The 25078-nt window shown below is 34.7% G+C and overlaps 1 protein-coding gene across 1 annotated transcript in view; it reads left to right on the top strand.

Annotated features, from left to right (window-relative positions):
* Positions 1-22887: 22887 nt before the first annotated feature.
* The window catches only part of LOC136832380 (uro-adherence factor A-like), a 9873-nt gene continuing 7682 nt past the window's right edge, over positions 22888-25078 (top strand). The window contains exons 1-2 of the mRNA XM_067093289.1: positions 22888-23088; positions 24209-24491. Of these exons, the coding sequence (XP_066949390.1) occupies positions 22888-23088; positions 24209-24491 (484 nt within the window). The remainder of the gene's footprint in view (positions 23089-24208; positions 24492-25078) is intronic.

Here is a 25078-nt window from a genome sequence, read left to right as displayed (position 1 = left end):
TGAATTTTTCAAGAATTTCGCTCCTTCTCTCTCTCTCTCTCTCTCTCTCTCTCTCTCTCTCTCTCTCTCTCTCTCTCTCTCTCTCTCTCTCTGTCGTTCACTTCTGGGTGCGTTGGTCTCTCTCTCTCTCTCTCTCTGTCGTTCACTTCTGGGTGCGTTGGACGCTTCCAGAGGTCCACACAAGGCCCAATATTTGTTACAAAGCCTTATTTTGTTACAAAGCCTTATAACACGAGCGGTGTTTGGGCCAAGGGTTGCGAGATGGCGTAAGACCGGAACAAGGAAATAGTAAAGTTTTGTATAAAGCTTTGCTGGTGAAAGTTGTGTTTGATGCATTACATTTTCTTCATGCTTTAAATATGTATGATTCATCTCTTTTAACGACAGTCAGTTATTCTTTTTAGTTTAAGTTTCTTGATTTTTTCTTCTTTTGTATATCACACCATTTTTTTTTTTGTATAAGGTCCACAATGATATATCAGTGGTAGAATGTGAGACTTTATAAAAATGTATGAAAAGCTTTCGAACCCTGTCCTGGGTTCATTGAACCCAAAATTACTCCTGTTCTCGGCATTGAGAGTTTTACACATTCACACCTTTATTAAGGTAGGGGAGACATTGTTTCACTCTATATATATATATATATATATATATATATATATATATATATATATATATATATATATATATATATATATATATATATATATATATATATATATATATATATATATATATATATATATATATATATATATGTGTGTGTGTGTATGTTTGTTTGTATGTGTGCATATGCCGACGCCTGAAAGAAACCCGTTGCCCAAGAATAACTCCCGATAAAGACGTAAGGGGACAGAAATACCTGCACAGGTGTGGCTTCAGTTATTAGTGGCCAGATATTTTCAGGTGCTTCCCTCGAATGGGAATAGAATTTTCTCTTTGTGTTTCCTGGATTTCCCAACGCTGGGTGGCTCGTATACTTGGTCTTCATATCTGCAACGCAAGCTAAATGGATATATATATATATATATATATATATATATATATATATATATATATATATATATATATATAAATGTATATATATATATTATATATAATATTATATATATGTATATATGTATGTATGTATGTATGTATGTATGTATGTATGTATGTATGCATGTATGTATATTCTTTCAACTGAACACCATATTCTTTGGAAACTTGAATTTCATGTCAGTATGAATTGTGGTTTGTCCTCTGAATAATAATAATAATAATAATAATAATAATAATAATAATAATAATAATAATAATAATAAACATAGGATTTTTTATATATTATAGGACAGGCATTGCACCCAAAAACTAAACTTGGACTGCCCATTACAAATTACAAAACTGAGAAAAATTATTTTAACATATTGTCAGTGAAACAAAATAAACATTTAACATTACCCTTATCAGTTCCGCAGTGCAAATAGCATCACAATCTATCTGTAATTAATTGAAAGAATAATTACCGATTACCTGACAGTAATTAACCCTTGAAAGCCTGACAAAAAAATAAGTGTTTGGAAGAATTGGCAGAGAATGGTAGACTGCTTATTGGTGGTAGACTGCGTATAGGCGTTATATAAATTATTATTGAAATCCACTAAAGATAAAGTTATCTCTCATAATGAATTGAAAGCTAGTTGTCCCTTTTATGTTTGCCCTATTTGGATAAGTATGAGGGAAGGGGAACAACAAGTAATTGAAAAACGTACATAAAACTATTATTAATTATATGCTGCCTGCATATGAGGTCACAGACGCATTTGCGGAATCAGGCCACACTGACCCAAATTAGAAATTATATTGTTCAAGGGAATTATTTTAATCTACTGAATAAGACCTGCGATGTTATTCTCGTTAATATGATGCACAGTTTCTGTATAGAAAACTGCTGATATAACGTTGCAAATTACTTGCATACACAATACATACTTGTTTTATATCGAAGAAAAAAATGTGCATTTAGGGAGCATGCTATTACCAACTGAGTAAGAATGGGAGTAAAAGATTAAGGTCATATATACCAATAGACGCCTGTGTGCTTTAAAAAAAATTATAAATAGGTTAAATTAAAAAAGCAATTATAAATAGGTTAACTGAAAGATTAGACCGATATATACCTGTATTAGAAGGTCGGAAAGTCTTTTACTCTGAAAGTAATTGGCATCAGAGAATGTCTTTGTGTGTGTGTGTGTGTGTGTGTGTGTTTGTAGATCCGTACATGTACATTTCCATGTACAGCGAGGGGCATGTACATAGATATTTAAACGTGTACATTTAACTATGTGTGTAAAAGCTCGTGTAAGAAATGACAAAAAAAAAAATTACCCAGCTTACCCCCATCTCTCTCTCTCTCTCTCTCTCTCTCTCTCTCTCTCTCTCTCTCTCTCTCTCTCTCTCTGTGGTACTGGGCTGCTGTTTGGTTGTTCAATTGGCAACTGAGCAACCTAACAAAATTCAGCTGTATCTCGAAGCGATACAGATTCCTTTCATTGTCTCCCGGGAAAGGAATCTCTCAGATTGCGGGTGAGACTTCGTGTCTTTGAGCGTAAGTAGGCGTCCACACTACGGTAAAACGTCTCGTAAACACATGTCGAGGACTTGTCTCATACATATCACAAACATGTTGAAAACAAGTCAATGACCAGGAAAACATGTTATAAACACGTGTCGTCAACTTGTCACATACATATCGCAAGCGTATTTTAAAACAAGTTTATGGCCGGGAAAATATGTCGTAAACACATGTTGGCAACTTATCGCATAATGTCACAAACACGACCATTGATGTCGGCAACTTATCACATACATATCACAAACATGACCATAGATGCAGAACGAGGCTTGGCATTACTGAATAACTGTATGACGCACAGGTTAGAACTACCAATAAGTCACTAACTTCAATTCAGCATGTTTGTGATGTGTGTGCCATAAGTTACCAACGTGTTTATGACATGTTTTAATGCAGTGTGGACGCTCGCTAACTCTAACCGAAGTCTGCGTTAAATGAAAACCTAGTTTTATCATTTCTCCATCTTAACTTACTCTTAATACGAGGTGGCAATGTGACTTTCTCTTGTGCATCGATGTTTATGGATTTAAAGTTGAGTTCTTATTATTTGATTTTAGATTTACTTCTATAAATGTTTATGCTATTACAGTTATGGAAACCAGCAAGATTTGTAGGGAAAACCCTGCGAAAATACGCAAAAAAATGCTTGCAAGCAAAGTTCAAGGCCTGATTTTCATAATCCACTCGCAGTATATGATGTTAGACAGATATTATCATGCACAACACTGCCCAATTTTGCTTTTCTTTTTTTTTACCTGTCAAATCAACTAAAACAACACTTGCATTGTTGGGAATGCTTACCAAAGCTTGTTGAACAGACCTTTTTAAGAATTTGCTGTTATTCCTTAGTCAGGAAAGATAATTTCGAAAAATACTCTCCGCACAAGAACCAATCCTGAGGGAATATTTTCAATAAGTGGAAATATCTTCACGGAATATCTATTTCCGATGCAGACTCCTAGAGAGAAATTATTTGAAAGGCTGTAAAGCGTTATTGTGGACACTTTTTTCCAGTGTTTTTTGTTAATAACTTGAATACTTCACTTTATATATATATATATATATATATATATATATATATATATATATATATATATATATATATATATATATGTTTGTGTGTGTATTTATATATGTGCGTTTATTCGTGTATGCAGAGAGAGAGAGAGAGAGAGAGAGAGAGAGAGAGAGAGAGAGAGAGAGAGATGGATTTCCTTCTTTCCATTCTCTCTTAGAACCAGAGACTCTCCCTTGACACACCCCAATATTGGGTGGTTTCAAAGTTAAATCCAGTGTGTCTCTGAGCCTCCCATTTGAAATCTCGCTGGGAGTGTCCTTTACATATTGCACTCTAACGCACCGACTGGAGACAAGACAATGCTGAATAGAATAGTAAGCCAGGGCCACCGTTGGACCCCGTTGGACCACCCGTGTGGCCCTTGAGTGGTGGGACGGGGGTAGGAGGAGAATTTGGGAGGGGAGGGGAGAGGGAAGGGAGGAGAGGATTGGATGAGGCATAGGTGAAAGGCAGGATGGAAGAGGATGGATAAAGAAGAAGTGGGCAGGTAAGGGATTTGAAAGTTGGCCCTCTGAGGACGTGTAGTGATATTGCGTCTGGCGACTGGAGACCTCAAGAGTTGGCAGTTATGTACGGTGTTTATAAGCGCAGTTTGAGATTGTATTTCATTCGCCAGTTTCACAAGCGGAATATCTCCTATCTGGGCTATCTGATCCAGAATTCTGAAGCCTCTTCTTTGTCTGAAATACAAGTACAAGATCCATTTTGTACTTGTAGATTTTTTGCATTGAACTCCCGACTCTGGGAACACGAAAGGAAGATTCTATTTGTTCTCAGTGAAAACCAAGATCTACTTTTATGATAAATGCACATTAGAATAACTTCGCATCTTCGCAAAATTATTAAAAGAATGACTTCTATCGATGCTAGGCAAGTAACCTTAACGGGAGAGAGGGATCAGACCCCAAGCCTCATCGCAAGAGACGTTATGTACCACTCTAAAGCTCGGACGCATACATACGCAGCAACCAGCACTGATAGAGGCTGTCTTTGGCTCCACGACGAAGAATCTAAGCGCAGGGAAAATTTCCAATGAAATCTCTGACTTTAAGAAAGAAAAAAAATATATGAATATGTATTGCATTTCATACGGGAGGATCACGCAGACAGGTAAACAGACAGAGACAGCTCTAAGGAAGAACTGGAGACCTGCATATGACCTGGGCTACGCACATAACCTGGCAGAAGAAGAAAAGTGATATCGTAAAACCTGTCATAACTCGGGGATCTCCTCCTCCAGTGGACTTCGCCAGTACCTTGGCAGCAGCAGCAGCAACAGCAGTGACATCAACGAGGTCCTTCTTTCCTTCTTTCTTTCCTTCCTTCCTTCCTTCCTTCCTTCGTCCTTCCTCCCTGCGGGACTCTAGAGAAGGAAACGGCGCCGTTGCTAAGTGAATTTTCCTCCTAAGTTGGTTTTGACATTCGAAGGAATAATTCGTTTAAAGGGAAACTCCTTTATGTCTGCTGAAGGAAATGACACTTCAGCAATTCAATTTGGGACAAGATCCTTCGGGAGAGAGAGAGAGAGAGAGAGAGAGAGAGAGAGAGAGAGAGAGAACTCTTGGCTTCACAATACTCAAATTGGAAATAACAGCGAGAGTGAAAACAAACCAATAACGACAGAAACATTCTGCTTAATTTTATCCATGTGGATATATACAGTATACATATACTGTATATATATATATATATATATATATATATATATATATATATATATATATATATATATATATACATATATATATATATATATATATATATATATATATATATATATATATATATATATATATATATATATAATGATCCCCAAAAGTCTCAATGTGAGCTTAAGTTTTATAATACCTCTCTCTCTCTCTCTCTCTCTCTCTCTCTCTCTCTCTCTCTCTCTCTCTCTCTCCACAGCCGAACCCTTGTCCAAATTTGTGTAAATTCAGTCCTAGTCTTCCGAAAATTTTTTTTTTTGTTTTTTTAAAAAAAAAGCTTCTTTTTTGTTTTATTAAAAAAAAGCTTCTTTTTTGTTGTATTAAAAAAAGCTGATAAGCTCATTTGACTCTGACGTCACCATTCAGCTGATACTCATTTATACAGATGATGAGCTGCTCATTCGCACGATCAGTCCCACCTATGGAGTCTTGGCTTAACAACCGTTTGTTATGATGATAAGAACATTAACAGAGATTACAGAAATCCTCCTGGGATTATCCTCGCTGTTCAGGTAAAAGTGGGATTAACCCCGAGAGGATGAAGGATTAGTTCGTTTCGTAATGCAAATGTGAATCGCGGAGTTTGAAATTTCAACTGCGGCTGTGACCTGGACGCTTAAAGTAGATTAGATTGAAGTATGAGGAGAATATTTCACAGTACGAATATTTACCGGATAATATGAATGCCTTATGTCATAATTTATGAAGGATTATTATTATTATTATAGAACAAGCCCACCAAAGGGGCCACTGACTTGAAATTCAAGCTTCCAAAGAATATGACGCTCATTAGCAAGAAGTAACGAAAGGTAAAGGGAAAAATAAAAAAAGAGATCACATATTAAAAAATAAAAAAAAATAACGAATCAGTAAATGAATAGATAAAAATGTAAGTAGATTTAAAACAAAGATACTCGAAAAATTTTATTAGGATAGCAATGCATTGCATCTCCGCTTAAAGATATGTTATCGATATCATTATTTTGATCTCTTCCTAACTTGCAGTACCTAACTCTGAGTTCCTGGGCGGTACGTACCGTCTCTAGGGTCGGAACATATTGTATCAACCACCTCGTGTATTACAGTTGATGTTTACAAAATTCGTACGCTAGCAATTACAGAACGATGTAAACTCAGTTCGCATAATAAAATATATTTTTACAGCTGCCGTTTTATGAAATGATCTTTTGTTTTCGAAAATGGAAATATATTATGATACATATTTTATTATCTTGAGAATGATGTTTCTGTTATAATGAATGTTTATATCAGTAAGATTACCTAAAAAAAAAAAATTTTGCTATGAACATATGTAATATTTTTTTGTCTGATTTTTTTACCTTGTGAAAATATTCGCTGAGAGAGAGAGAGAGAGAGAGAGAGAGAGAGAGAGAGAGAGAGAGAGAGAGAGACAGACAGACAGACAGACAGACAGTGACGGAGAAGTATATATATTGATAGGTATAAATCACTTTAATATCCTGTGTACTGTATGGTCCCAGGAGAGAGAGAGAGAGAGAGAGAGAGAGAGAGAGAGAGAGAGAGAGAGAGAGAGTATACATAGATACGTATAAATCATTGTGAAACCCTTCATATTAAATCGTCCAGTGAGAGAGAGAGAGAGAGAGAGAGAGAGAGAGAGAGAGAGAGAGAGAGAGAGAGAGATGTATACATAGATACGTATAAATCATTGTGAAACCCTTCATATTAAATCGTCCAGTGAGAGAGAGAGAAAGTGACTTTTGGGGAGTCGAGGACAGGATTTAAAAGTCTCATGAAGTCGACGAGTTTTGCAATTAGAGTCGAAATCTCCTCCTAAGTCCTCGCCGACGGAGAGAAGTGGCTGACTTCTGTCTTCTCGTGTGATGATAACCTGATTCACTCCAAATCAGGCAATTGCAGGAGGCGCTTGAGCCTCTCTCTTTAAACAAGGCCAAATGAGAGCCTTGCTTGCCTGCGTGCTTGCTTTCAGCCACCGGCGCTCCCCTCCCTTTGAAGTGGGGCGCAGGACATTGCTTCGTTAAAAATCATTTCAGACGCTCGCTATTATTTTATAGAGATGACAGCAGCGTTTCTTTTGCGGTAATTCACTTGTTACTGTTGCTCTTACTGTGAGTGGATGGAAAATTTTTTTTTTCTGTAAATGTAAATATATATACGTGCATGCCCACACACACGCACAAGCACATATAAACATTATGTGTGTGTATATGTGTAATATATATATATATATATATATATATATATATATATATATATATATATATATATGTATGTATGTAGGTTATATATAATATTTATATGTATGGGGTTGTGTATAATATATATATGTATATACTATATATATATATATATATATATATATATATATATATATATATATATATATATATATATATATATATTTATATATATATGTGTGTGTTTGTGTGTGTATGTATATGTATATATATATATATATATATATATATTATATAATAAACTATTTCATTGTAAAATGTCTACGCACATTATACCACATTACAACGGGGAGGAAGAGCATTTATAGGGAATGCTTATGGCCCCTTAGGGGATGGAACGCCTACTTTCAGTAACCTCCAACATTTAAGACTATTAGTAATCGCCTAGGGTCTAGTAAGCGTCTCAGAACACAGCATTAACATTCCTGATAGGAGGACAATTCTTTTTATTTCTTAATAGGATTCTTTTTATTTCTTAATAGCAATTCTTTTTTATTTCTTAATAGCAATTATTTTTTATTTCTTAATAGCAATTCTTTTTTTATTTCTTAATAGCAATTCTTTTTTATTTCTTAATAGCAATTCTTTTTTATTTCTTAATAGCAATTCTTTTTTATTTCTTAATAGCAATTCTTTTTTATTTCTTAATAGCAATTCTTTTTTTATTTCTTAATAGCAATTCTTTTTTATTTCTTAATAGCAATTCTTTTTTTTATTTCTTAATACTGCTGGCACTGTCAATAGCGGAAGCATTGGGGTTCCATTTGGTCTTAGTTCGTCTGGCTGTTATGTGTTTATATATGTGTGTATGTATGTATGTATATATAATAGATATACTATATATATATATATATATATATATATATATATATATATATATATATATATAGTGTATATATATACATATAAAATATGCATGTATGTAAGCCATTCTATATTCGACCACTTAAGGATCCCCACCTTATAATAGAACTTAAAAACCGCTTTGGCCAACCCATTGCTCTCAGAGTTAAAAGGATAAAAAAAAAAAGACTGTAATTAGCAGATCGCCAGGAAATGTTATGAGGTCCAGAGTAACGTTATGAGGTCTGGAGTAATGTTACGAGGTCTAGGCCAAACACACATGAAGAAGCGTTATTGCGGTCATTAGCTATTATGGCCTATAACAGCCTCCGTTAACCAAACCTGCTGATTTTACGATGATTACCTACAGCAAACTGCAATCAATAAAACCGTGAGAGGTCGTGGGGGGAAGGGGAACGAGGGTTAGGCGTGGGAGGAATTGCCTAGCTACGGATAAAGTGCCCCTTTATGTCGGAGTTCTGTAAATATCTTTTGAAATGGAGAATTTCTATTTTTTTTTTTTTTTCGTGGGCTCTTGGTATTAAGTTTAGAAGTAATCTCATATATATTTCTTATAAAGTCTGGGAAATCATTCGTGGTATTGAAAATAAGTCATAAATTTTTTGTGAGACTTTCAGGTCAGAGAAAATCACGACTGTTCTCGCGAGAACTGCGTTTGTAAATGAAATCTCCCTTTCAGTGGTGTTGGTTTTATGTGTGTGTGTGTGTGTGTGTGTGTGCATTTGTACATAATGAAATTTTCTACTCATGATAATCCCTGGTTAAGAGAGAGAGAGAGAGAGAGAGAGAGAGAGAGAGGTGTCTCTCTACCATATACTACCTCCCCGAAAAATGTATGTCAAAGAATCAAAAGAGAGAGAGAGAGAGAGAGAGAGAGAGAGAGAGCGTTCTACCATACATATCCTGAAAAACGTACGTCAAAAGAGGGAAAAAAAAATTTAAAATCCGGATGCTGACGATAAAGATGAATCCTTTTTCGAATATACGGTGATAGAGTGCTGAGATGAACTTGTCTGCAAAACAAAGGATGCTGGGATGGCAAATCCATCCTCGCTGTTATTTTCCATTTTTTTTTTATTTGAGTAAGTCACACAAAAATTGAGTCCTACAATTTTTTGGGAAATATGATGAAAGGTTGTATATATACATATATGTGTATATATATATATATATATATATATATATATATATATATATATATATATATATATATATATATATATATATTTATATATATTTATATATATATATATATATATATATATATATATATATATATACATATATATATATATATATATATATATATATATATATATATATATATATATATATATATATATATATATATATATATATATATATATATATATATATATATATATATATATATATATATATGTATATTAGGTATGTCAACTATGGCTCCAAGCCATTTTAGTCCTTCAGAAATCATAGTTTCCCCGAGTCTGTATATTTAATAACGCACCATGCATGTCCTCAAATCTTTTCGTCATCCGGATTCAACCGTGAGTTTTAAATTCCAATTCCGAATTCCACTTGACAAATGAAACGAAAACGTCACGTCACTCGGGGACACCCTCTCTCTCTCTCTCTCTCTCTCTCTCTCTCTCTCTCTCTCTCTCTCTCTCTCGTAGAATTTCTGAAGAACATCATCTGGACTGAATTGGAAAATGTTTCCCATCTCGAATGCTTCTCATCTCCCTTCCATAAGTCCTGTCGTCAGAGATGAACAATTCTATATTGAAAACTGTTATCGTTGGTGATGAATGGAAATGGACAGTATTGACATTCTAATTGAACGTGATGTTGCGAGATCTCGCAACGGCGAGTGAAGGATGATATCGTGTTACGTTTTGAAGTGCCTTTTGCCAACTGTGCATGAAAGCTTTCTCGATTTAATGTAGTTTTCTGGCTCAGAATATTTATAAATGTTTGATTCCAGCTAAATGATGAGTGGTTATCGTGGTGCTGTCTGTCTGTGAGTGAATGTTTCCTCATTATTTTAGAGAGATTATTCACGTTTGTGGGACCAGATTCAAAACAGGAAAGTATTGAAAGAAAAGTCACGAGTGAACAAAAAAATAGAATGACAGTTTTGAGGGGGGAAAACTATTTTCCTATAGTTAAAAAGCCCATGAAAAGATACCAACAAAAACGAAAATCAAAATCGAAATTGAACTTTAAATTAAACACAAGAAAAACAAGGTTATCCATTCCTCTCTTCCCTTTGGAAATCGAAGACATTCTACTGGAAAGTAGACGAAAATGGTAACAATTGAGTTTTAAAGGTAAAACAATAATTGCACACAAACTTTGAGTTCGCTGGTAATTCAGTTATTGAACATTGCATTATTATTATTATTATTATTATTATTATTATTATTATTATTATTATTATTATTATTATTAAGTACAGACGCTCTTATGGAACCACCCATACAATCCATGAACTAAGCATAATTTTACGGAATAACATTCACGCATGCAGAAAAGGGAAAATCGAATCCAAGGCTAAAAAAGGAAACTAAATCATGACAAACATACAAAGAGGTGAATATGTACAGCAGGGGGAGACCAACGGCTAATTACATGCGCTAATTAAAACTGCAGTTCTGTGAAATGTTACAGCGGCAGCTTTGGCACCAAAGTTAATTAGATATTTTGATTGATTGTTGTGCTCCAGTATAGAAAAAAAAAAACAGTAAATCTGGAAAATACAGATTTACGTGAATGTTGGATTTAGAGTAAATGGTAAATTTATGTGAGGAAGGACTTAGGGAGTAAATGGTAAATTTATGTGAGGAAGGACTTAGAGAGTCAATGGTAAATTTATGTGAGGAAGGACTTTGAGAGTAAATTGTTAGATTTATGTAAGGAAGGACTTTGAGAGTAAATGGTAAATTTATGAGGAAGGACAGAGAGAGTAAATTGTAAATTTATGTGAGGAAGGACTTGAGAGTAAATGGTAAATTTATGTGAGGACGGACTTAGAGAGTAAATGGTAAATTAATGTGAGGAAGGACTTAGAGAGTAAATGGTAAATTTATGTGAGGAAAGACTTAAAGAGTAAATGGTAAATTTATGTGAGGAGGGACTTTGAGAGTAAATGGTAAATTTATGTGAGGAAGGACTTAGAGAGTAAATGGTAAATTCATGTGAGGAAGGACTTAGAGAGTAAATGGTAAATTTATGTGAGGAAGGACTTTGAGAGTAAATGGTAAATTTATGTGAGGAAGGACTTTGAGAGTAAATGGTAAATTTATGTGAGGAAGGACTTAGAGAGTAAATGGTTAAATTTATGTGAGAAAAATTATCGAATGGTTATGATTTACGAAATGTGGACTTCAAGAGTAAATGGTAAAATTATGTAAGGAAAATGATTAAATGATGATTTATGAAATTTATGCTCTCAAGCCAAGCACTACGGCACTTCCGGCCACAAAAGCGTTTAAAACAGTGAGAAGAGGGATGTTGGAGTGGCTGGACAGCAAAATAAAAAGATCCAGAAAATAGAAGATATGAAGTACAAGGATTGAAGGTGGAGCTGGGTGTAAACCATCACAATTGCATTAAGAAGTTAAAGTTAGAGTGGTTGGACAGCAAGATTGAAGAAAGGAAGCAGGAATGGAAGTAAGGTAAAAGGCTAAAAAAAGTGGGTTCAGCGAAGGACCCTAAGGAACGCTGCAAAGGAAATTTGAAAGTACAGCATAACTTAGTCTCAGAAACCCTTTGACAACATTAATAAATCAAGCATTCCCTTTAATCTTTGTTTTTAAATAGCAAAATCTGAAAAAAAATACTATAATTCGCTATTTTTTTACATAGCAAATTATAATTTAATATAATTTCGTATTTCTAAATAGCAAAATATAAATTATTATAATTCCGCCAGCTCGGAGATTTTGTAATCGAGCATATTCGTCGAAAGTCGCTGAGGCATAGCGAGAGAGAGATTTGTGTGCTCGATTGACTTCGTAAATCGCAGGTATGTTGGACACACTCGGGGTAACGCGAAATGACGCGCAGACAACGACTTCCTCGGTTATTGCCGAAATTTGGGACCTCGTCCTTCTGGGCTAATGAGACAAGAGTAGGTGGATCAGTATACAACTTCTTATCGTTCAGAGATCGTAAGTGACGTTCAGTCTGTTTGAGTAGTTGAACTAACCAGACTCTGTAGACAAACACTTTCCGGGCTGATCCGTTGGCGCATGCGCAGCGGGAAAGAAACCTGATCCCCTAATCCTGTCTTAGAAGAGTGTGTGTGTGTGCGCGCGCGCGCTCGCGCGCTCGTTTCCAAGGTACCGTTGATCTCTTAGGAAGAAAGTAGAGTTCAGAATGAGATCATGTTCTCCGTACGTTCCATTTTATTCGTGGAAATGTTGCTGCTAATGGCTTCGTCCCCAGAAGGTAAGAGAAGCTAAGATAAAGGTTAAGAAGAGAGAGAGAGAGAGAGAGAGAGAGAGAAATGGTCACCGATATAAAAAAAAATGACATCATTTGCCTTCCGCCAAAGTTTCTTGTGTTCTCATTTAAGACTAAATTCTCCTCGGTGTGGATGCAACCCACTTCCCTCTCCGGCTCCGATAGTTGGGAAATAGATGACCGTCTTGGATTCAGATGAGGTCTTTGAAGCCACTTCATCATTCTCCCGCATCCGTCTCCCTGGAACTCAATGGGATAATCATTCTCTTGGATTAGGGCGTGATGGTATAATCATTCTCTCTTGGATAAGGACATTCTTCACTTAATATCCATTTTAGGGATTAGTGACATATTTTGCCCCTTTTCTTTTAAGTACTTCTTCCTTTAAAGCCTCCCGGTAGGGGAGGGGATAGCACCGTCAGTGCTCCTCACTCGGTGCACTGTAGGCATTACTTAAGGTTCTTTGCTGTAGCCCCTTTCATTCCTGTTTACTGTACCTCCGTTTATATTCTCGTAGTGCAACTGCCAGGTTTTCCTTGAAAACATTTTAACTCGCAGTTTCTATCTCAAGAGCTGAATGACCTCATAAGTCCCCACGTTTGGCCTTTGGCTTAAATTTTTTATATTCCATTCCATTCCTTTAAAACATTTGGATTTGACTAAGAAATCAATCGGGAAATCAGTAGACATGAAGTAAACCTTGAATTGGAATGTCAGTGCTATAGCCCCACTAACACTCAGTCTTACCTAATAGTTAGCCTGGAAGTCAACCTGTCAAAAAGGCAAAACTGAACGTTAGTTGTTCAAGTTTTGCCTGCACAGACCGACTTAGGCATAATCCAAATCCAGTACTGAACGTTAGTGGCGGCCTTAAGCTATAATTCTTCGTCAAAGACCAACTGCAACTTTAATGCAAAACTCGAATATTTTAAATCGAAGGTGAGTTTCCAAAACGTACCTGTAAATGCAAAAGGGACTAAGATAAAGAAATGAAATCAGAATAACAAATTTTTTCGTGCACAAGAGATTCAGTTATAACGTGAACCGACCCAGACGTTCTTAGGAGCTAAAACTAAATATAGATTTGCAGAAAGGGAACCTGTATTGATCAGCTACGTAATACCCTTGCTAGATGAAGGTAATTACTTGTCACTTCATACTAGTCTCCTATTATTTGGATTTTTCTTATAAGTATGAAAAATTAATGTGACGACCACTTCCACATAATATTTACTTTACCAGTGTATTCTATTATTATTATTATAGTGTGCCATATTTTATTTATTATTATTATTATTATTATTATTATTATTATTATTAGCCAGACTTCAGCCTCAGCTGATAGCAGCCAAGTACGGAATATAAAATACTGAATTCAGAGGGAATTACCCCCCAAAAAAAATTACAGACAAGTTAAAAGAATAATTAGCCTTCTGCCAATATTATTTTAATCCAAATCAGTATTCTTTTTTTCAAACTTGACGAAGCCTCACTTTCTACTTTCGTAGATCAAAACCAAACAAGCATCACGACTATCTAGAAGAGATTTTCCATTACATTTTGTTTATTTGTTATACTTGTTAATTTTTTAATTTATTTATTTATGATAACTAATCTCCTGTTTCTGTACATTCCATTATCTTCTGTTACTTTTTTCGAATGAACACCAGATTCTTTGGAAGCTTGAATTTCAAGTCAATGGCCAGTGTGGGCTTGTTCCCTATGAGTAGGGTTCATCTTCTGAATAATAATAATAATAATAATAATAATAATAATAATAATAATAATAATAATAATAATAATCTTTGGAAGCTTGAATTTAAATTCAATGGTCCCTGTGGACTTGTTCCATATGACTAGGGTCCATCGTCGAATAATAATAATAATAATAATAATAATAATAATAATAATAATAATAATAATAATAATAATAATAAGAATAACGTCTATTTAGAAATGATATTTTCACACTTGAAAGTCAGCGAGGCACAATCGATCATTAGGCGTTCATTAGTTGTTAATCAAAAGTACGTAATGATGTAGTGTGTGTTGCTTCAATTCATTAGCGTCAACAACAATAGACTCTATCATTGGGCAATTTATATCTATGGCGATTAAAACTTCGACAACAAATTATGCTGGAATGGTACTGAATGCGGTGGCTTTGTAACGTATTATTATTATTATTATTATTATTATTATTATTATTATATGACCAATATATGTATATATACAGATTTATCTTTAAATATATGTATATAAATGTGGATTTGCTTTTCCATTATTATTATATATATATATATTATATATTATATAAATATATCTATATATATATGTGTATTTATAATTATGTAATATATATAAATTATATATATATGTATTTATAATTTTATATATAATATATATATATGTATGTATTTATAATTATACATATATATATATATATATATATATATATATATATATATATATATATATATAAATATATATACATATATATAAATATGCATATATATGTATATTTTATATATATACAGTATATATATTTATTTATATATATATATATATATATATATATATATATATATATATATATATATATATATATATATATATATATATATATATATATATATATATTTCTAGCTAATAAACAGCATTTTGGTCTTGCTGCGAAGTATTTCTGTACGTGTCGTGTACAAAGGTAATAATTAACAATTAACCATAAAAGTGAAAATATAAATTACAAATAAGAAAACGGAAATTCAGAGTAAAAACAAATAAGAAATGGAAACCCTTTGGCTGCGATACGTTTCATGATTACCTGACCCAATAATCAATCATATCTGCATGACTACATGAGAGAATACTAATCAAGAAAATAATTAACAAAATAATTAGCCATTTGATAAGGTTGTCAATAATTCAAGGGTGTAATTAAAGCGACTCTTAAATTATTCATTGAAAAAAAAAAAATTCATATATTGGCGTTTTTTGCCGCTTCTGCCTTGAGCGCATGCGCCAAAAATTGAGTAACGCCTTTATGATTATGCTGAGATGCTCACTTGTTTACGAACACACACACGCTGTATATATATATATATATATATATATATATATATATATATATATATATATATATATATATATATATATATATATATATGTATAATTTATTCTCTTAAATGAAATCCAAGGTCTGATAGTGGTATGTCACCTAAATAAATTAAAATAATAATAACTTCCTTTGCGAGCATAATAATAATAATAATAATAATAATAATAATAATAATAATAATAATAATAATAAGGCACATCCAACCTTGATAAATTCTTCTTCGAAAAATTGTAGCACCCTTAGAAATTACATTCAACAGGGAAACTGTCTATCTCTGAGAACGCTCCGACGTAGAAGTCACAAAGCCTTTCTCCGGCCACACGTTCTCATAATATTATTCGCCTCCTGATTCTTTCCCACAATTTGTGAGAGATATTGCATCTGCTGCCGGCCACAGGGATTATCACAGGCCGCAATATCACACTCAAGTGAACACATTGGGGAAAATCCTTTGTGGAAAAGAGATGGTAGGAGACCTCGCTAGGTTCCTCGCTTATTTCCTCGGCGTATGGAGCCCTGCGAGTATATGATCGGGAGCTTCTCTTTGTCTGACGTGGAAAAAGAGGAGTTTGTGTAGTAGACTTGGAGTAGACTTGTGTTGGTCACGGGTGCCTTGGATGGAGAGGAAGAGGTCCGAGCGTTTTGAGTGAGCTGACGACTCTGTCACAAAACCTTTGGAGAATTTGAGTATACCTTAGTTTAACCAGACCACTGAGCTGATTAACAGCTCTCCCAGGGCTGGCCGGAAGGATTACGTTTATTTTACGTGGCTAAGGACCAACTGGTTACCTAGCAACGGGACCTACAGCATATTGTGGAATCCGAACCACATTATGACGAGAAATGAATTTCTATCACCAGAAATCAATTCCTCTAACTCTTCACTGGCCGGTAGAAGAGTCGAACGCTGGGCCAACAGCGTGCTAGCCGAGAGCTCTACCCAGCCCTCCAACGAAAACTACAAAACCTTTGAAATCTATGCTTTTGCGAGGGTAGCGGTGTCAGGTTTTGGGAACTTTCTCGGTGCATCTGGTTTTGTTAACTCTTATTATATATGATCTTTTAGGAGGAATATGTATTGTTTCTTTCGTTCTAAAGCTTCATCTGTCTACCCTCCTTCATGTCTTATGTTCATCATTTTTAAGATAGAATGTCTTTATCTCCTAACTTTATTGGCATTCCACTTCCAGGAAGCTAATCTGTCTTTTCCCCTCTCGTGGCTAAACCTCGTCCTTCCTCCTCCTTCCTAAATATTTCTCGTTTGTTGTCTTCGTGCCTGGGCTAGAAAAGGCCATTAGGTTGACTGTTCCACTAGTATTTATTCGTCGTGACAACGAATTTCAAATGTCACTCGGCGGTTACAGTTTTTTTTTATTTCATTTTTCCTTACTCTAACTGTTCATGGGGTTTTTTGTGGCGCATTTCTTGCGACTCATTTTCTTACCTAATCTTCAATATATATATATATATATATATATATATATATATATATATATATATATATATATATATATATATATATATATATATATTACAGTCAGGTAGCGAAACCAGGCATTTCATGAACTGCATGAAGATATATATATATATATATATATATATATATATATATATATATATATATATATATATATATATCTCAAGAATCATAACTCTTCTTTAACTCCTTTTATCACTTACAATAACCCCTGCATATCTCGTTCTTTATATCTTACACTGAAAACCATCTCTCTCTCTCTCTCTCTCTCTCTCTCTCTCTCTCTCTCTCTCTCTCTCTCTCTCTCTCTCTCTCTCTCTCATGCGGAGAATTTACCCCTGATTTCACATTCATGAAACCGGGCACTTTTCGCCTCAGTCATTCTTTCTCGGCTTCTAAAGTTCTAGGAAGAATAAACGGACCCACTTCGAAGATATGACTAGGAATACCTTTGGGGTTTGTCCGTGACGCTCTGTTTGCTTCAGTATTTTATTCTTCTTTGTTATTATTATTCACTGTCTACGCTCTTTTTTTTGGAAGAAATCAATACTCGGAACGCAAGATTCAATTCCTGAGAATTGAAGTCAGCGACTGTGAGCTAGGAATGAAATGGCATTTGTCAAACGGCTTCGAGGTCATAATGATATTGTTTTGATCGGACAGGGAAATTGACAGAGATTTGCCAGTACACACATGTATTGGCAACTCTCTGGCCTCAGTAAAGTAAACTACATATTTCGAACCGCCATATATTACAAAAGTCTGTTGTTTTTCTTGGGAGAAATGTGATGAAATCATACTGAGAAATGACAGTTTCTATTTTCTGTCAGTTTGTATGTCTGTGTGAAAGAGGCAGACGAGGAATTTTCGTTTGGTTTCAATAAATAATTTCATTTTTTATCCGAGTATATTTCATGTATATGTATATAATATGTATGTGTATGAGTATATATATATGTGTGTATATATATATATATATATATATATATATATATATATATATATATATATATATATATATATATATAAAGATTAAAAGGGCCCTACACAACTCCAATGCACAGCCTCTCTCTCTCTCTCTCTCTCTCTCTCTCTCTCTCTCTCTCTCTCTCTCTCTCTCTCTACACACACAGTCCTTTAACGAAAGTAATTCCTCTGCCGCTCGGTGATTACACAACAAAAAAAGTTAAGAGAGAGAGAGAGAATCATCATCTACAAGGGCTCCTCCTCTAAATACTCTCTCTCTCTCTCTCTCTCTCTCTCTCTCTCTCTCTTTCCCTGAACGCTTTGATGCCTTACATCAATGTAATTTCTCCAAGGCTTCACCAAAGAATGATTTTCTACGGGAAATTTAGATAGAAGAAGCGTCTCCCTTTACCCCGTAATATGTGTCGAGATCAAAGAGTTATACGTTGGTAGTTGTCGCTTTTTCCGAAAGGGATTCTACTGACTTCTCTCGGCTCTCTTGAGGAATGTGTAGGTCGTAGTCCAGAATTAGGTATTTGGGTCTCTGATGGTCCTCCTAAAGTAGTGGGTCCCAACGTGGGGCGTACCAGGGGGTGTAATTAGATTTTTAAGGGGGGCAATTTGAAGATGTTTAAACCAAGTGAATGGCTCTTTACGCTTCCTCCGCGTGAAGAGTTCACTTTTTGAGTGATATGAATTATATATCACCACAGGGGGCATCAGGATGCCCCCCCAAAAAGTTATTGGGTGGGGCATGGCCAAAAAAAGGCGTACCAGGTGGGTAATTAGATTTTTAAGGGGTCGGCCAGTTCGAAATGTTTAAACCAAGTTAATGGCATTTTAGGCTTCCTCCACGTTAAGAGGAGTTCACTTTTTGAATAATATGAATTATATATCACCACAGGGGGCATCAGGATGCCAAAAAAATGACTGGGTGGGGTATGGCCGAAAAAAAAAAGTTTGGGAACCACTGAGAGTATACCGGTTGAAGGCTGTTTTTGGACATATCTAAAGTATATTATCTGGACACTGTTTTTTGGAAATACTTCACATCAGTGTTAGGTTAGGGATTTTTTTTTTTTTTTTTTTTTTTAGAGTTGATAGGTAAGATGGGTAAAAGAAGAATGAGGCCAGTTAGACCTTATAACATGTTCTGGTTAGCTATGTCGCCCACTCGAAATACTGTGTAAAGTTGAATTACAGAAACCTAAGATATCGAACGCCATTTCTCATCAGATTTCATATTCATAATTTGAATACAATATCATGCAAAATCTTCTATACCAATTGCACCGTGATTTATACAGAAGCATTTATGATGATTTGCGCAGTATCATAGTTTTTTTCAAAAGTGTTCCTCGGTCAGGATTCTTACTAACTTATACGCAAAGATTGCTCTGCCTTGACAGTTCATCTTATTTTCAAGATGCTTTCCTTCGTTATTTTGATGCATTTCCAGCCTGTCTGAAGTTGTATACTTTCCGGAAAATGTTCTTTTTTATTCTAAGCTAATAATAATAATAATAATAATAATAATAATAATACTAGCAGCAGCATGAGCCTGTTTAGCTTTATTTTTTAATATATTTGTACACATGCATAACTGTGGATTTGTTTCTCCAATAATAATAATTATAATAATAATAATAATAATAAAATTTACCAACCACTTCTCTTTAAATAGCGCCTGGGGTTCGCTGTAACGGGGCTCTTGATTGGCGGGGGTGTAAATGCCGTTTTCATGTGTTTAAGGCGCGAAGAATAAAATGGATTTTTGGCCCATCTGATTTCGTCATTGATTTTGTTTATATAATTTAAGAAGTAAAGTATCTTCTTTCATCCCTATCTTGTTATTTTTAAGTACATTATTGCGAAAATTTATTTATAATATCATTAAATATATATTTTCCTAGCAACACAGGATATTAGACGCTGCATCCAAGTTATTTTGTAACTGCGGTGAGTATACTATACTGCTCACTATTTATCGGTAGTGTGTGTGAGTCCATTTGGAAATTTTTTTTTTTTCACTTTTTAACATTCAACTTTTTATGAATATATACAAAAAAGCATGTATAATATTACTTCGCATCCTGCAGGTACTTTACTTAACATAAGTGTCGGGCCGAGTAATGTGACTGGAATTGCAGCCGCGCTCAGAAAAATTTTCCTACGTCTCATCTGAATTCTTTTGTCGTGTAAAGAATGCGTACTATCATTGAAAGTGCTTTTCTTTCCTGTGATTAATGATTCTGTCTAGAATTCATTGCCATACATAAACATGTTAATCAAAACCACACCATGTGTTACTTTCTTTCTGAGGTAAATGATCGACTTCATTCCGAGTTTTCCCGGGCAGCGCCGGGTTGGTCAGCTAGAAAAAAAATATATATATATATAAATAATATATATATGTATATGAAGCCTTCATTAAAATTGATTAGCTTCAGGAAACGAAAATGAATATTTCCCACAAAGGTAATTTCAATTTGATGGATTTATCCAACTGGACAGCATCAAAGGAGAGATTATTTACTTTTGAAATTTACAACTTATTAAATGGGAGAGGCATTACTGTATATATTTATATCATCAAAAGAGGGGGATGTAATTTTTTTTTTTTTTTTTTTGCTGTCCTGATGAAAAGGGATGGATTAAATTTTACACTATTATTATTATTCAAAACATGCGTACAATTCCATCTCTTCTAGTCTCATATCAATGAGTATTTATTAATAGATTCATCGCAAAAGGTTAAGGGTCATATTTTATGTATATATATATATATATATATATATATATATATATATATATATATATATATATATATATATATATATATACATATAAAGTGCCGCTTAATATCAAATTCACTCTACCTTGGAATAACATAACCAGAGGAAAATTTATAGGTGACAAGCGTTTCGCCACTAAGGGGACTCGAATCCCTGAATGGTTTGGAAGCAACGACAGTATTATGTATGTATGTGTGTATATATATACACGGTATATGTATACATGAATGTCATTAAACTGAGGGATGTGAAAAAGAGTTAGTTTCCAGTTAGAAAAATGACCAACATGATACAATGACCACCAGCATTGCATTGATGGAAGGGCAAGTATTCAATCATCGGCGCAAGTGTTAAAAAAAAATATACAACCAATAACCATTACGTAAATATAAAGCACCATTCCAATAGCTTTCCTTAATGGATATTCCTCCGCCGTTAAACCTGACAAATGCTTCGCCCCGAAGAAAGTATTCGGCCATAAATAAGTAGAAATGTCTTTATTTGCACCTCTCAATTCCTTCCTTTGATTCAGAGTTGGTGAAAAGTGGCAACTGGTCATTTATTTGAAATATTTGCGTCTCTCTCTCTCTCTCTCTCTCTCTCTCTCTCTCTCTCTCTCTCTCTCTCTCTCTCTCTTTGAAGTTGCAAAACCTTGCGATAAATATTAATGTGGAGAAGTTAAGTAAGAGTTTGCATTATTTCTGACTGCGTCATGCTAATCTCTCTCTCTGTCTCTCTCTCTCTCTCTCTCTCTCTCTCTCTCTCTCTCTCTCTCTCTCTCTCTCTCTCTCTCTCTCAGCATAAAGTGTCAAAAAATTAACTGACAAATGTCTATTTGGATAACTTTAGAGTAATTCAAATACTTTCAGACTATGCTCTCTCTCTCTCTCTCTCTCTCTCTCTCTCTCTCTCTCTCTCTCTCTCTCTCTCTCTCTCTCTCAGCATAAAGTGTCGAAAAATTAACGGACAAGTGTCTATTTGGATAACTTTTAGGTAATTCCAAATATTTTCAGACTATGCTCTCTCTCTCTCTCTCTCTCTCTCTCTCTCTCTCTCTCTCTCTCTCTCTCTCTCTCTCTGTGAAGCCTCACGGTACTGAATAAAAATTCAGTACTTGCAATTGCGTCGACAGCTTATAACGGTAGAATTTAATCCTGCTATACAACAACACTAAATAAGGATTAGTCGACTAATCCATACATCATCATGATGAAGTATGTTCATAAGCATAAAAAAAGACCCTTGATGGATATGAGGTATTTGAGACAGACGCACAGACACACAGACAGACAGAGAGACAGACAGACAGGGGGGATGGAGATTGGGGAGTGAGACACAAAAAAAAAATCACAGAATTAATTTATTTCCCTAGAAATTATCGATGCCATTTCACTGAATTGCCTCCGAAATGGATAAAGGAAATTTAGATTCTCGTACCTTCTTCTTCTTCTTCTTCTTCTTCTTCTTCTTCTTCTTCTTCTTCTTCTTCTTCTTTTAACGTGCTTTTTCCCATTTTTTTACGGGGTAAGCACGATGCCTTCTTTTGAAGGACCCAACGGACGGTATTATATATAAAAATGCTCAAATTTGACGCTGCTCAAATTCTTGCCGGTATTTCAGAAAATGCTTCGTTTTTGAGCATACGGAAAAACAAAAATGCGGCCTACAAATACTCTCGTTTAAGGTCGTCGGATGTAGATGACGGCGTTCTACCAAATTGCTCCCGTTTAAGACTACGAAAATACCAGGCTTTATTCTATTCAAGGTTCCAGTTCAAGGTGAAAAGTAAAACAATACACATTATTCAGGTTTACCTCAAACACCGTGACTCTAAAAATAGGTATTTCCAGCAATAAGCCGTCTTATCTTGAACAGGCCTGGCACTAGAGAAAAATATATGAGCAGCCATTTTTTAACTGATGAACAAATGATGAAAACAAAATGTGGAAAATATTGATAAAAAATATTAACCGTCTCATCAATTTGTAAAATAGATCCATGAATGAAAAGTGTGTCGAACCCCCCTAATATATTCCGCCACTCACCTCAATTATCCACGCACCCTCCTCTTTCTTAGATGGATATCAAGGTCTTTTGTAAACACTTCTTTGCACACCATCTGCTCCCAGATTATATATATATATATATATATATATATATATATATATATATATATATATATATATATATATATATACATATACATATATATAGTATATATATATATACATATATATATATATATATATATATATATATATATAAAATATTATATATACATATGTATATATAACAACCCTGAAAATATATAAAAGATAATAAAAATTACAGAAGCTTTCAGCCGTCCGAGAAAACAGAGATTACAAAGTTAAGAAAGGATTACAACGGAGACGTAATGTACATTGTACTGAAAAACAAAGTGCTTCAGGAAATGAGAGTCTAAATTCTTTTGGAGGAGAGTGAAAGTCTCATTTCTTTTGAAATGTCATTTTTAGGTGCTATAATAGCCCGGACATTTTAAATGCCCAGAAGATTCAGGTGTCCGCTGGCTCACGCGAATGAATGGGAGGGGGGGGTGAAGGAGGGTGATTCAAACCATTCGTTCGGCGGGGAGAATTTAAAGGTGTTCATTCAAACTCAACTGAGCTATTTGATTCAGGGAGTTTAAATGGCTCTCCCCTTTTTTAGGCTAGATGCGGTGTTGCCTTTTGGTATTAAGTGGTGATATTTTACTAAAATGTTCTTTTAAGTATTTTTTTTTATATTTTAATGAAATTTTATAGCTTAAAATAGTTTTTGAGCTTGTGTTGGATTTAATATTGTTTAAAATATCTGATGAAAAGGTAACATTTATCAGGTATTTCGTGTTTAATGAAAGTGTCTCCTGGCGTGAGTTAGTTAGATCGTAAAAACAGCACCAGGAGCCTCCGGAATTCCCAGAAGCCTCCAGAATTCCCAGAAGCCTCCAGAATTCCCAGAATGCTCCAGAATTCCCAGAAACCTCTAGAATTCCCAGAAGGCTCCGGAATTCCCAAAAAGCTCCGGAATTCCAAGAAGCTTTCGGAATTCCCAGAAGCCTTCGGAATTCCCAGAAGCCTGTGGAATTTCCAGAAGCCTCCGGGATTTCCAGAAGGCTCCGAAATTTCCAGAAGGTTCCGGAATTCCCAGAAGGCTCTGGATGGTTATATCGGAAAATAACGGACTTCCTAGAGAATAATCCACGTGAACATTAGTAGACGTTGAATAATAATAATAATAATAATAATAATAATAATAATAATAATAATAATAATAATAATAATGCACCCCAGTTATAGCCGGGACAACAAAGACCTCTTGCATTTAGTGGGAAAAGGCCGTAATTGTGTCCTGGTAACTTTTTTTCCCCCGCCGAGGTAAAAAAAGCATAATGTCATATTACAGGGAACCCCAACAGAAGCGTCACTCTAATGGAGATGGAGGACCATTGCCTCAGCAACAATGCTCTGGACGTTTTTGTGTGCGCCTCTCTCTCTCTCTCTCTCTCTCTCTCTCTCTCTCTCTCTCTCTCTCTCTCTCTCTCGAATACACAGGCAAAGGTCTCCAGCAAGCGAAATACATTTTCCTTTATGGGATGGTGTGTTTCAGCTTCTCATTTAGTTTCGTTCCGTTTAGTTTCGTTTTATTTCATTCCGTTTCGTTTCCGGCCGTTTTCTCTTTCAATTTGTTCAATTTTGACGGCTGGAGAATTCTCGTTGATGGCTTAGTATAGTTTTTTTTTTATTGGTA

The sequence above is a fragment of the Macrobrachium rosenbergii genome, chromosome 49 (genome assembly GCF_040412425.1).
Source record: "Macrobrachium rosenbergii isolate ZJJX-2024 chromosome 49, ASM4041242v1, whole genome shotgun sequence".
NCBI classification, from domain to species: Eukaryota; Metazoa; Arthropoda; class Malacostraca; order Decapoda; family Palaemonidae; genus Macrobrachium; species Macrobrachium rosenbergii.
The sequence above is the reverse complement of the archived record's forward strand: the minus strand, read 5'-3'. Positions and strand labels throughout refer to the sequence as shown.